Genomic DNA, 13288 nt, shown 5'->3' on the forward strand with positions numbered 1-13288 from the left:
AGACCAGGTTAGCCTCAAACTCACAGAGATCTGTCTACCTTTGCCTTGCAAGTGCTGGGATTAAAGGTGTGACCCATCATTGCCAGGCTGGTTTTGGTTTTTAAAGCCAATTCTGGGGCTGAGAACGAAGCTCAGCTGTGCTAACTGGGTGAGGTGACACCTGTTATCTCTAGGCTCTAGAGCAAAGTTCAAGGTCATTCTCAGCTGCCTGGGGAGTTTGAGGCCAGATGGAACTACTTTAAGAGACACTATTTCAGAACTAAAGAAACTGTCTACCAATTCTGTATTTGTTCACAGATACAGTCCCCACTAATAGTTCCTTTTACGCCTTTCTTAAATTCTGGCTGTTCTGCCATCTTCTGAATGATGAAGCTGTCCCTTGGGTCCGAGTTCAAGCTTCCTAAATGACATTAGGAATGCAGAACTGTCAGGTTCCATTACAGTTTAACACACACACACACACACACACACACACACACACACACACCCCACCACCACCATCACCCTCAAAGTAGGTAATTAGAATAAAAGAAACAATAGGTAAGATTAATTATTATTCCTTTTCGAGGCAGGGTTTCATGTAGACCAGGCTGGCCTCAAACTCAACATGACATTAAACTTCTGAACATTAAACAGGACATTAAACTTCTGATCCTCCTGCCTCCACCTCCCAGGTGCTGGGAGTACAGTGAGCACCAGCAGCAGATAGAGACCCATGGCCAAACACTGGGCAGAGAGGCTGAGGAGGACTATAGGAACCAGAGGGGTGGGGGACACCAGGAGAACGAGGCCCATAGAATCTACTAAGCAGGGCTCCCTAGGCTCACAGAGACTGAAGCAGCGATCAAGAGACCACATGGGTCTGCACCAGGTCCTCTGCACACACGCAGTGCTTGTTTTGCTTGGGGTTTTTGTGGGACTCCTAATAGGGGGAGAGGGGATGTGTGTGCTTTTGCCTGCTTTTGGGACCCTTTTCCTCCTACTGGGTTGCCTTGTCCAGCCTTATGTCTAGTCTTACTGCATCTTGTTATGCAGTGTTCAGTTGATAGCCCTGGGAAGTCTGCTCTTTTCCTGAAGGGAAATGGAGGAGCCATGGATCTGGGGGAGAGCGGAAGTGGGAAGGGAGAGGAGGCTGCAGTTGGGATGTAGTGTTATGAGAAGAATAGTTTTTAAAAAACTGTACAATAAAACAAGCAAGCACCATCACAGCGGGTTTGCTCTGCTGGCTGGGCTAGAACCCAGACCCGCCACTGTGACAGTAGGCAAGCTCTATCGGCCAAGCTACATAGTCAGCCTTTATTTTTATATCACTTTTAAAATTAACTGGCTTATTCTTTTATGCATGCTGGGGATCTAATGTAGGGTTTTAACATGCCAGATAAGAGCGCTACGACTGAGCTACTGGAATTTAATTGTTTTAGTGTCTGTGCCAACTAAGAAAAGCCCTTTGGAAGGGGAATTTAAGTGCCGTTCCAGACTAGCACAAAACACGGCATAAAGTAGGCCTTGCAAATATTTACTGAATAACAGTCAAGTATCCAATGTACACATTCACTTCAAATGTACTAAAGTCCCTGCTCTCCTTCCAAAGGCCAGAGGAGTTCCTCCAAAACCAATTCATTGTAAATGTAACACGGATCTTAGAGTTGTTAAAGAGAACTTAGGGAAATATCTGAATCTTCAATGTTTATGGGCGAAGCCTAGAACTGGAACGGATGAGCTCTGGGTCCCCTGTGCATGTCACTAGGGAAGTAGTATTGAGGATTTCTTCGGAAAGAAACTGCAGCCGGAGTGGGCAGGAGGGGGGTGGGGGTGGGGACACAGCAGTGAAGAGTAAGAAGATGCAAAATGGCATTATCCAATAGGGATTCAGAAGACTAACGTGGGCAGGGCACCATCCAATAGGGATTCAGAAGACTAACATGGGCAGGGCAAGATTAGAATCAGGAGCCCCTAAAGGCTGGAGGAGAGTCACCAGGAGGCAAGGGAGGTGGGTGTGTGCGGAAAAGAGAGAGCAAATAGAGAACTCAGGGCCCCAGACTGGGGGTGGGGGCTGGTCTCAGAAACCACTGTGAAGGAGTTAAGAGAGGGAGGTGGTTAGCTAAGGAGATGTGGGCCCTGGTGTGTGAACCCTTGCTGCTCTGTTCCTGTCTGGGATTAACCAAACACAAGGCTGTGTCCTTGGGCAAAGGATAAAACTGAACCTCCGTTTAATCACCTGTAAACTGGGGCGTTAGCGACCTCTGGGGTTCCAAGGGGGATTAGTTGGGTGACACCTTGAAGGTAGTGGTCTCAGTGGTTCCCTTGAGTCCAGCAGTTCCCTGTTTATGTTAGGAGCATCACAGCTGGGACAGCACTTGCTGTAGGAACAGGGTCCAGCTGGACCATCCGTGTGAAGTTTCCTATGGGGAGTGGGAAACTGTCTATGCTGTTGGTTTTTTCTGGGAATGTTTAAAGCTCACCAAGTTGGAAGGGTCTTCAAAGAGCTAGCGATTAAAAAAAAAGGTCACATCCACACATTTGTTCGCATCTTAGTAATACCCAAAAGATAGAGCTAGTGAGTTCTCTCACAGGGCCTCGCTCCGTCATCTCAAGTGAGACTTGGAGTTGTCCTTGGAAAGAAACGCACTTTTCCTATCTCAACTTTGATTAGGAACTGCTCCCTTTCAGGGGATTTCTGTATTGGATTCTGTTGCTGCCGTACCAGGTCTGTGCCCGCAGCGTGAGGTCGTGCAGCGCCTAGCACGCGCTCTACTGCTGAGACGCACGTCCCGTTCATTTTTCACTTTCTTGTGAAACAAGGGCTTGGTAAACTGCCAGGATAGCCTTGAACTTGTGTTCCTCCTGATTCAGCCTCCAAATGAATGGGATTACAGACGCATATTCCATTCCAAACCAGATTCTTTCTCCTCCCCCTCCTTCTTTTTGAGGCAGAGTCACACTAGGGAGATTGCCCAGGCTGGTCTCAAACTCCCACTGAGTAATTCTTCTACCTCAGCCTCTCGAATGATGGAATTACAAATAGCCCCCCCCCACACACACACACCAGGAAAAATATGAAAGAATTATGAAGAAAGAGTTCCAGTGTTTTTGGAAACTCTTGTAACCAGACATTTAATAAACATGCCAAACTGTGACTGACAATCAGATTATAAACCTTCAAAGAAAATGATCCTCTGGTGTGGTGGTGCATGTCTTTAATTCCAGCCCTTGGAAGGCAGAGGCAGGAGGATCTTTATTAGTACAGGTACAACCAAAGATATATACATAGTGAGATAAAAGAAAGAAGAAAGACAGAAAGGAAAGAAGGAAGGAGAGAAAGAGAAAGAGAAAGAGAGAGAGAGAGAGAGAGAGAGAGAGAGAGAGAGAGAGAGAGAGAGGCCAGTGCACACTCCACATTCTACAACTGGCAAAGGCAAACCCTTGCTAGGAAGAGAAATGGTGTTATTTGGGATTTTTTCCAGCTGATAAAGTATCTGCAGCAATATACAGAGCTCTCTTTGGAAAGAGCCGGGAAGATGGACATCGAATCTTAGGCAAGCCTAGTGTGCTGGCTCCCATCTGCTAATCCAAGTGTTGCACAAAAGAGTCACATTCCAAGAGAAGTGTGTTTGTTCTGGCTTAAACATAATCATTTCCTCAGGAAAGCCCGATTCAGATAAAGCCCATTAGGAAACTCACAATCTCCCGGTTTGCAGGAAATGGAATGTCTCTATTTATTTTGAATCCTAAGAAAATGCGTTAAACATTTCTGCCGCTGCCAGTTTGAGCGTGCTTTTCGGCTTTTTGACTAGAAGGCCTATTTACAGTTCCTGGCCCTGACCTTGAGCAGGCCACACCTCTATTGGGTGCTTTTTAATCAGGCTTATTTTCACTCATTTATTTACAAAGGCTTTGGTTTTAAATGTGGCTTTGGATGTTTTTATTTATTAACTTCTTTCTAGAATGCAAAGTCACGGCATCTTCATTCGCGTGTCATCGCACTTCTTGTCCACCCATCTCGCCGCTCTCCTCCCCCAGTCCGCCTTCCTCTCAACACGCTTTTTTGGGGCACTAACTAAATATTTAAGGAAGAAGGGAGCAGGAGATTGTGTATACATATCATATACATACAGAGTTCAAGTGAGTAATTTCCATCTGGCTGATAACGCTCCTCACAAGAGCTATAAACTAACAAAAGTCTCAACACCGGGCATAAGAAGGCTCTTTTGAATCGTTAGTTAGGATTGTCCAAGAGCTTCCCAAAACATTATAGGCTGTTGCTATTCCCCTTCGCTGCCCCCAGAAGCTGAAGGTAAGTCCCTGTTGCTGAAGACACCATGAACTATGGAGACAGAGCCTAGAGGTTGAAGTCACCGGCAAGTAGCATCCTGCGGTGAGTTCAGCAGCGTGCTCAGGATGTGGTGGTTTCCCATGTGACACCTGAGGCCCTCCTAGGGATGCAGCCAAGCTTACATTACGGCATTAGCTACAGTTGCCCTGGGGAGTGTGGTCCTGGGACATTCCACACCACTCAGAAACTCACGACAGATGAAAACATCTATACCCAGCACTGTCAGTCACGCCAACTACATAGGAGGGTCCGCTGGCTTCGCTTCACAAACAGATGCTGCTGTTGGCTTTGCTTACAGAAACTGCTGCTCGGTTGGCACGATTCTCTGCTTTTCTATTTTAATTACCACCCCAAAGACACGTTTCTGTTGAAACAATTATAAAAACCATTCAGAAGCAGGAGCGAGAAAGAAGAGCTGTACCTTAGGAACCCCTTATGCGCTGGAAGAAATACAGACTAGACATGCTGAGGATTATCAAAGTTTTATTTAAAACTCCAGAGCTCTTGAAAATAAAGAGTATAATGTACTTGTGTTTTAGTTCGTAACTTGAAAAATGCATTCAATTAAATTAGCCATCAGGTGTTACCCTAAATGCAGCGTGCTGGTCCGTCAGCCCTGAATTGCGTTCTAAGCTCACTCTCAGGAGGCTGGGGTGGAGGTAGGCTGCTGGCATCCCTGTGGGCAGGGGGGCTTGTTCCTACTCAGAGTGGCGTTTTTTCTTCTTGTTGTGGCTCTCGATTGCCCTTCTCAGGGCTTCATCTGGGATGAGATCCGACAGTCTCATGTCTATGTGACTACAGCCAATTTTGGGGCAGCTGTGAAGGGAGAAAGCAAACTGTCAGTCCATCTCTGTCCCAGGCCTTAAGCGCTAACTTCATAGTCAGGCGCTGAACGAGACCAGTTTATGAAAGAACCAGAACAAAGACAAACCAAACCCCTCGACACTCAGAGGCATGCAAACGCCCTATTCAAGGGCGGCTTGGTTTGGAGCTGGGGATGCAAGCAGATGTGTGAGTGGCACCTACAACTAGGAGCTTGCTTTGTCACAGGAGGCAGGCAGTCACCAAGTAGCCAAGTACCATGCCACAACAGCAGAGAAGCAATGCAGGGTGGAGGGAACACGGGGTCGGAGCAGCTGGGAAGGAAGGGTGGAAACAGGCCGCCTGTGGCCTGGGCTGCCTAGAAGGCTTAGACAGGTGCTCTGCAGTGAGAGCGAAGGAATTTGGAGGTGAGATCAGGGGCAAGGGGACACTTTGGATTATTATTTTATTTTGTTATTATTTTCCGTTTTGTTTTGACTTAGAGTCTCACATAGCCCAGGCTGTCCTTGAATTTCCTCCGTAGAGGGGAATGAATTTCCTATTGCTTCCATCTCCCAGGTGCTAGGATTGCAGGCGTGTACCACCAAGACCTGGCTATATGCTGTGCTGGGGGTCAAACCCGGGCTTTACGCACGGCAGGCAAATGCTTTACCAACTAAGCTGCATCATCCTTAGCCCTGGGTCTCATTTTAACTATGAAAAGAACACCCCCCAACCCCGCTGGAGCTTTCTCAGATAGCGCTGGGGGTGTGCTGCTACTTCACAGAGGACAGAGGGAAGAATGAGGCAGAGAAAACTGCTGGGTGTCCCACAGAGGTGCAGCAAGGGTTGCATGCCCTGGCAGAGACAGACTCTAGCACACACGAGGATGAGGGACCTGCAGAACCTATGGATGGAAGTCAAGACGGATAAAGAAAGGGAAGACAGAGAGATGGGCGACTGCAGGGCCCTGTTGTGTGGTGGGAAGGAATGGGCCCTGGAGTCCTGCCTGGACTATGTCCATCTGAATGCCACTTGGCCTCTCAGTGGGGACACTGAATGGGGCGTTAGGGATTGGCCAGGAGCCTGAGGTGGGGGAATTAAGAATGTGAGTCACCAGAAAAGGGTGGGGCTCAAGGGCCAGCTTGGCCTTAGCCGGGGCAGTATTTGGACTGAGTCACCTGATCTTTTTACTATGAACAAGATTTGGGCAGGGCTGGGCTCCCAGTGTTTGGAGTCAAGCTCATGTAGGTCCTGAATTCTCTCAATCAGCTACTGGTTGGTAGCCCATATAAACTTTCTGAGCTTGGGTCCCCCTGCTTTAAAATATGGACAGTGTCCCCATTCCACATGGCCACAGCCCCGAGGTACTCCATACGTTCCCCCACTTTGCGATCTCCTAGACTGGCCACTACTCTCTCGGGAAGTTATCTGGTCCGTCTGTACTCACAGAGACCCAGTGCACACACGCACCATTCACCCATCAGGGGGCTTCTGTGTGATCAGTGCAAACATGGCTCTGGCCCACACAAAGCTTGGCCCCAGGACCTGAGATGGCTCTAAATAGCCAGCAAACACAGGAGAAACGTAAAAGGCAGAGGGAAGAGAAGCTGACCCGAGAGCTACAATTCCTCAGATCATAGGAAAGAAAAGGTTTTCTTGGTCTTGATATTGGAATTAAGGAGCCTTCGAAGCACAGGGGCCTTCATTGGTGCAATGGATGGTAAGCTTAAGGACAGGAATTAATTCTGAAATGCTGAATGTGCCCTGTACATTCAGGCATGTGAGGTTTTTTGTTTTTTTGATAGGGTCTTGCTGTGTAGCCCTAGCTGCCCACCCCAGCTTGTCCCTTGTGCTCTGAAATCTCTAGGTATGAGATGATGCAGACACACACACTCGTTTTAGAACCGGGAACTGTCACCCCCTAGGCTTCCCTGATGTGGAAATGCAGAACAGGCGTTTTGGAGGTAAACTTCCCTGATGGGCAAAGCCCTTAGCTCTGTTTGTGACTACCAGGCCTTGGGAGCACGGACTCCTGAGAACAAGGTCTATCTCCATCTGCCAGACAGTGAGTAAGCCGTGGGGAGGGAAGTGGAGGGGGAGGGGGGTGGACTTCCTGATGACATCAGTGGCTTTAGTCAGTAAATGAGGGCATTCTGAGAATGGCTGATGGAAGGAACCACACCACTTGGCTGCAGAGGAGGCGCCCACATCATGTGGATGGGCTGGAGCTCAGTGAGATCTGTGTCATGCAGAGACAGGCTCTGGGGACCGAGACACAAACCAAGCAGTCCCTCCAAGGGTGGCTAGGGGACCTGACGGCAAAGGCACAACTTGAAGATGGAAGAGCTGGGGGGGGGGGGGGGATCGAGTGTGCTAGACCAGACTGAACCGCATAGAAAGTTCTAGGCTAGCCTGGGCTATACAGTGAGGCATCTCCCGAAAAGTGGCAAAGCCCTGGCAGTCAGCTCCCCTGGTACTGACACTGTACAAATTACTACACAAGGTTTTTCCTGCAGACAGAGGGAAGCAGAGTTGCTTGTCTCTCTGAAGACACCCTGGCACAGTGAGAATCAAGTGGGCCCTTTATGCCAACGCAAAGGGTTATGTCCCAGGCCTTACCACACAGCCGTTGCTATGCTAAACCATAGCTACCAGTCCCATCTCCTCAAAACAAGATGGCTCTGCGAGTGACAGGGTGCAAACCACTGAACAGCATGAATGCATCTCTGGGGAGACTTCCTGGAGGTGAGGTCAGCACAGGAACCAGGGTACAGCCTCGTCTCCCACCCCACCCCACAGAAACAAACAAGTTTTTTAAACTAAAAAGGCCAAGAAAAGGCCGTGATGCCACAGGCCTGAATCAGGGCACTCCTGCCTGAGAAACAACACAACCCAAGCATTAGGCCGTAATCCCCAGGACATCCTGGTGAGCAAGTCAGGTGTGGCAACATCAGCTCCCGCATCATCTCCTTGAAGGGCTCAGACCCACAGGCCTGGAAGGAGAGGCTGATCCTGAGCCTGGGTCAACCACAGGGCAGCGCATTCCTTAACAGCGTGGGGCACACTTCAGTGTCTACTAAGGAAAGGCCTCAGGGTGCAGAGGGTCCCAAGGTGCTGTGGGAATCTGGCCCCCAGTCTCAGCTTATGATCACACCATAGTGAGTCGCAAGGGGCGCAGATCTGGGTCCTAAGATTGCTAGGGTCTGATCCCTAAGCTCCAGGAAGTGGGTATACAGATACCTCTGGCAGCAAGAGCTAGGCGGATTCCTGTCATACCTACACACAGGAGCAACTCCGAGTCCAGGGTGGTGTGTCCCAGAGCAGTGAGAGAAGTGTGATGACTGGCAGCCATAAGTGCCCCACAGCTGTTTGCTCACGCTGTCCACCAGCAGGCTTCCCATCAGGTGTATATGCCGCTGTGCGCGTGTGCACACATGTGCATGCAGTGGAGGTCAGAGGACATCCTCAGCTGTCCTTGGGTACGAGCACATTTATTTATTTTTGAGACAGGGTCCTTCATGGCCTAGAGCTTGCTAAGTATACACTAGGCTGGCCGGCCACTGTGCTCCGGGCTGCCTGTTTCTACCCCTCCCTGCAGTGCTGGGATAATATATGCCCGGTCAAACTTGGCACTTGAATGTGAGTTTTGCAGATGAGCTTGAGCCTGAAGGAGCTGGCTCCCTATCTTCTCTGTGGAGAAGATGTGCTAGGACAGATCTGGAAGGAATTCCCTGTCAGCTCTCGAGTCCCAGGAATTTTGAGTTGATGACGTTATTTCCACTCGAGAGATAAAGAATCTGCTTGAGAGGCCCAGTGACTTGCTGCTAAGGGAATTCTGCTTTGACATCACTCACTTCTGCTCACTTTACGTTGCCTGACATACTTTGAATGACTGCTGAGGATCCGGCTCAGTACGAGAAAACCAAAACAAACGGCTGGGGTCAAAATCAGCCACAGCTTATTGCCATGAAAATCAGCAGGCAGCTTTACTTGTGAGATAATAGCTTTATGTTAAGAGGAATATTTTAGGAAACAAATCTAACAATATACTTAGGGTGAAAAGCTCCACAAGAATATTCCGCCTCAAGTCAGTGGCGAGCTCTCCAGGGACTGAAGCATGCTGGGAAAGTTCAGATGGTACCCAGTAACACAGTGTGCCCGGGACTCCAGTAACGCAACATAATTGGAACAGGAGAAAGAGTTCTCCAACAGGATATGTCGCAGACATTTCTTAAATACCGCTTCATGGGAAATGGCAACACTGCATGCTGAATCAGAAACCGATGGAGCAAGCTGTGTACAGACGCCATGTGTGCCCCGCATTTGACACTGGTTCCTGGGACTGTAGCACCTCTCGACTTGGGTGTGGTTTAGGCTGCTTCCCACAGGGGCTTCTACCTCTGGCGCTGTAACTGATGAACAAGAAACTGGAGCTGACTGCAGGATCTAAGCCGGGTGCTGAGGGGCCATGGTGAGGAGACCTCTTTCCAGGCCAAGGCTCTGTCTAGCTTGCCTCTCCAGAGCTGTGTCAAAAACAGTGACAGTTGCCCCGCCTTTATACTCAGAGCCACCTCAGTCACCTTCTCAGGACAGAGCTCACACGCCTGTGCCTCTGATTTGTTTAAGTAGCTGTACTGCTGTGATCTCAGACTTGGCTGGCCTGAACTTAGCCCCTAAGAAGCCCTTCTAGACACTTTCCCTCTTCTATATCTCTCTAGACCAGCGGCAGCTGGCAGCTGAGTCTGGACACTCAACAGAAACGGCAGTCATCACCCCCTCTTTCTGCTCTCCCACTTTCAGTCCGTTGCCACATTTGTCAGGGGCGCTGCACACCCCAGGTATGTGCTCCTTCTTTGTGAGAGAGCCCGTGTAGGGGCAGCAGCACAGGCCTGTCCCCTGTCCCCTGCACTGCTTCTGGGGTAACTTCCTCAACTCCAGGATGGCTCCTCTTAATGCCCCCCCCCCTTTTTAACAAGGTCTCCTGTGCCTATGGGGTAAGGCTGGTAGACGCTGGTGAAAGCGGCCAAAGCTTGGAGACAATGATTAAGGGGCCATGGTTACCGAGCCTCACTGTGTGTGTGCTTGGTGCTTTAGCTACTTTACAAATATCTCATTCAAGTTTCAAATGCACCGATGAGAAAACAACACTGACTACTGTCAATTTACAGACGAGGAAGACGATGAAACTGACATTCCTGGCCTCTATCATAGATCTCCGGCCTGTTTGCTGCTCTATCATCTATGGACTCACTCCATTTTCCCGCCACCAACAGTAACCACCATCACACGAACTGCCCACCGAGGGAAAGCTGGCCAGATGCGGTGAGGCTCTTGTCAAGGACCTAGCTTTTGATGGGTGTGGAGGCGTATGCCTTTAATCCAAGCACTCAGTAGGCAGGGGCAGTGGATCGCTGGGAGTTCAAGGCCAGTGTGGACTACACAGTGAGTTCTAGGACAGCCAGGGCTACACAGGGAGACTGTCTCAAAAAACTAAAACCAAACCAAACCAAAAACAAAAAAGGAGAATCAAACAAAAATCCAAACAAGACAGTTAAAAATTATTTTGCTATTTTCTATGTCTATAAGGTTTGCCTGCAGGTATGTCTGTTGCACCATAGCCGTGCTGGTATGAAAGCCAGAAGAGGACGTGGGACCACTGAGAGCTAGAGCTTCAGGTAGATGTGAGAACTGTGAAGATGTGGGTCCTGCGGAAGAGCGGCTAGTGCTTTAACTGCGGAGCTCTCTCTGCTGCGCATGCGCATCCACACTGAGCCACACAGCGTCACCGTAGCGTTGGTTCTGAACACCTGAGTGCACTCTGCTGTGATTCCTGTCACTCCACACAGCGCCAAGGAAAACCTCAGCTCAGATTTGAGACAACTGTGTCTTACAAATCGCTGTTTTTTTTTTTTCTGTACATGTTTTCTGCTCTTATAGAAACAATGATATAACAGCAGAAAAGACAGTATTTTCCTACGACTATTCCACAGATTGGAGTAGATCACTGTATCTTTGCATTGTAATGTAGTAGAATGTTTGATTTTACAAATTGTGGTGAGTTACTGAATTAGATTTCATAAAAAATTGTAAAATGAATTTTGGCTTAGAATTAGGACAAAATTTCCAACAGTTTCTAAAATGGCTGTAAACATAGTTCCACCAATTTTTTGTACTATGTATTTATGGTGTTCTCAGCATTGACAATTAGAAAATCAAAGGTTCTAATCAGCTGAAAAACATACTCTATTCTGCAGTATCAACTATTCAGTCAATATTTATCTTTATGTAAAATCAGACACATCTATCTCATTAGTATATAGATTTGCTTTTACCTTTAATAAATGGTAATATATATACATATATATGTATATATATGTTGCAGAGCTGTTTTAGGATAAGTTTGTTTATAATTTATTGTTAGCAAATGTTTAATTTGTGTACTTTATATTTGTATATAGTCAGGACTGAAGGGGCTGGGGGAATGACTCAGTGGTTAGATCACTTGCTGTGCAAATAGGAGGACCAGAGGGCAGATCCCTGGAGCCCATGGTGCCATGCCTATAATTCCAAACTCAGAAAGGGGGACAAGGATCTCCAGGGGGACACTCTGGCTAGTAAGACCAACCTGTATCTGCAAGCTTGGGGTTTGAAAGACCCTACCTCTAAAAGGAAGGTGGAAGAGAAACCAAGGAAGATCCCCAAAAGCAACACTGGGCCTCTACTACATGTACGTGCGCATAATGTACATGCATACCCCTCCACATGTGCACCATACATGTGAATACACATACATGCAAACACACCACACACACATACACATGGAAAGGAGAAAAGGGGGAACATCTGATCTAGTAAAAAGGGGTGACCAATGGAAAAACATTAGGAGGACTGGCCTACAAGCACTCCCTCACCGTTCCCTGGCATCAGGCCTGGTAGGAACGTCATTGTTATAAACCTCTAGCCTTCTTCCACTTGGACTTAATGGTGACTATTAGACTACAAAAACTTGTAGGGTGTCTGCCACCCTAACCATGGAAGCGTGACGTGCAAAGAAGGCATCTCTGGATGACAAGTGCTAAGTGCTTACAAGTACTGTGAGCAATTCAGAACAGGCAAAGGACGCTGGAAAGTCGGAGTGGATACTTGGGAAGGGCCAATGACGTGTGGGAACGTTCTGCCGCCGGCCCTGAGGCTGCTGGTGGGAAATGGAGCCATGCCTTGTAGTCCCCAGCCCTTTCCACCCCCAACATGAGGAGAGCATCACACATCATCAGAAGGGAAAAGATGGCGAGCTAGGAGGCATTCGTAGTGGGCAGTGACCCTTCCTGGCTTGTGAGAAGGAACACTAGGAAGAAATTAGTGGAAAGGGAAGGCTTGGAAGTCCAGTAACAAAATTACGCTCAAATGGAAAATGTCAAGGTCATTAGGGAAATTCCACATTTGGACTATGAGGCGGAAATGCAAAACAGCTAGATAGAGATGAACTAATGATCTACATTTGGCAGCCATTAGGCTGCAAAAAAAACTTTTCTTCTAGAATAAATCCTGTAAATTACTTGACTGAATGGCCAAGGAGCTTCTCCAGTCTCTAGGAGCTATTTCTCAGCCCACACCCACATGGGGAGGGGAGGGGAATTCCGAATCTTGGTCTGGATGATGCAGAAGCAAAGCACACATCAAAGGGACCTGCTATCAGAGCCTGAGAACGGTCACACCTGCCATTCCATTCCTGCGATAAGAGCTCAGGAGATGCCAAAACCAGTCAGCTCCAGTGTGGCCCACTGAGGACTCTCGTCACAGGCACAGGGCCGTGGTCCTGGGGTTGGGAGGTAGGGAGAGAAGGGACGGAAGATTCCGAGTTAAACAAATTCTCACGGGTGAGTTAGCCATGGATTTCTTGAAACGGTGTATGCAGCATTCCTCTGATAAGGCAGACCACTGGATATGAACGCTTGTCTTAGGAGGTTTACGTTACTGTGTTTACACCAAAGTGCCATAGCAGAAAGCACAGAGTAAGGTAATTTCCTCTTGGTTAAGTAGACACTGGTAGGGCTGGTGTGTGTCTCTCTTAGATCACAGTTCTGTAGATCCTCAGCTGGCTTGCTGTTGTGTGTGTGTGTGTGTGTGTGTGTGTGTGTGTGTGTGTGTGTG

General features: G+C 48.3%; 1 protein-coding gene across 4 annotated transcripts in view; it reads right to left on the reverse strand.

Moving 5' to 3' along the window:
- Window positions 1-4802: 4802 nt before the first annotated feature.
- The window catches only part of Nsmce2 (NSE2 (MMS21) homolog, SMC5-SMC6 complex SUMO ligase), a 208979-nt gene continuing 200493 nt past the window's right edge, over window positions 4803-13288 (reverse strand). For 2 of the 4 annotated variants that reach the window (XM_005354563.1, XM_013348925.2), the window contains exon 7: window positions 4803-5149. In XM_005354563.1, the coding sequence (XP_005354620.1) occupies window positions 5032-5149 (118 nt within the window). In that variant the 3' untranslated portion in view covers window positions 4803-5031. Of the gene's footprint in view, window positions 5150-12823; window positions 12954-13288 lie in introns of all 4 variants that reach the window. The other 2 variants (XR_003377501.1, XR_001229063.1) reach the window with 2 other exon arrangements.

The sequence above is a fragment of the Microtus ochrogaster genome, chromosome 15 (assembly GCF_000317375.1).
Source record: "Microtus ochrogaster isolate Prairie Vole_2 chromosome 15, MicOch1.0, whole genome shotgun sequence".
Classification (NCBI taxonomy): Eukaryota; Metazoa; Chordata; class Mammalia; order Rodentia; family Cricetidae; genus Microtus; species Microtus ochrogaster.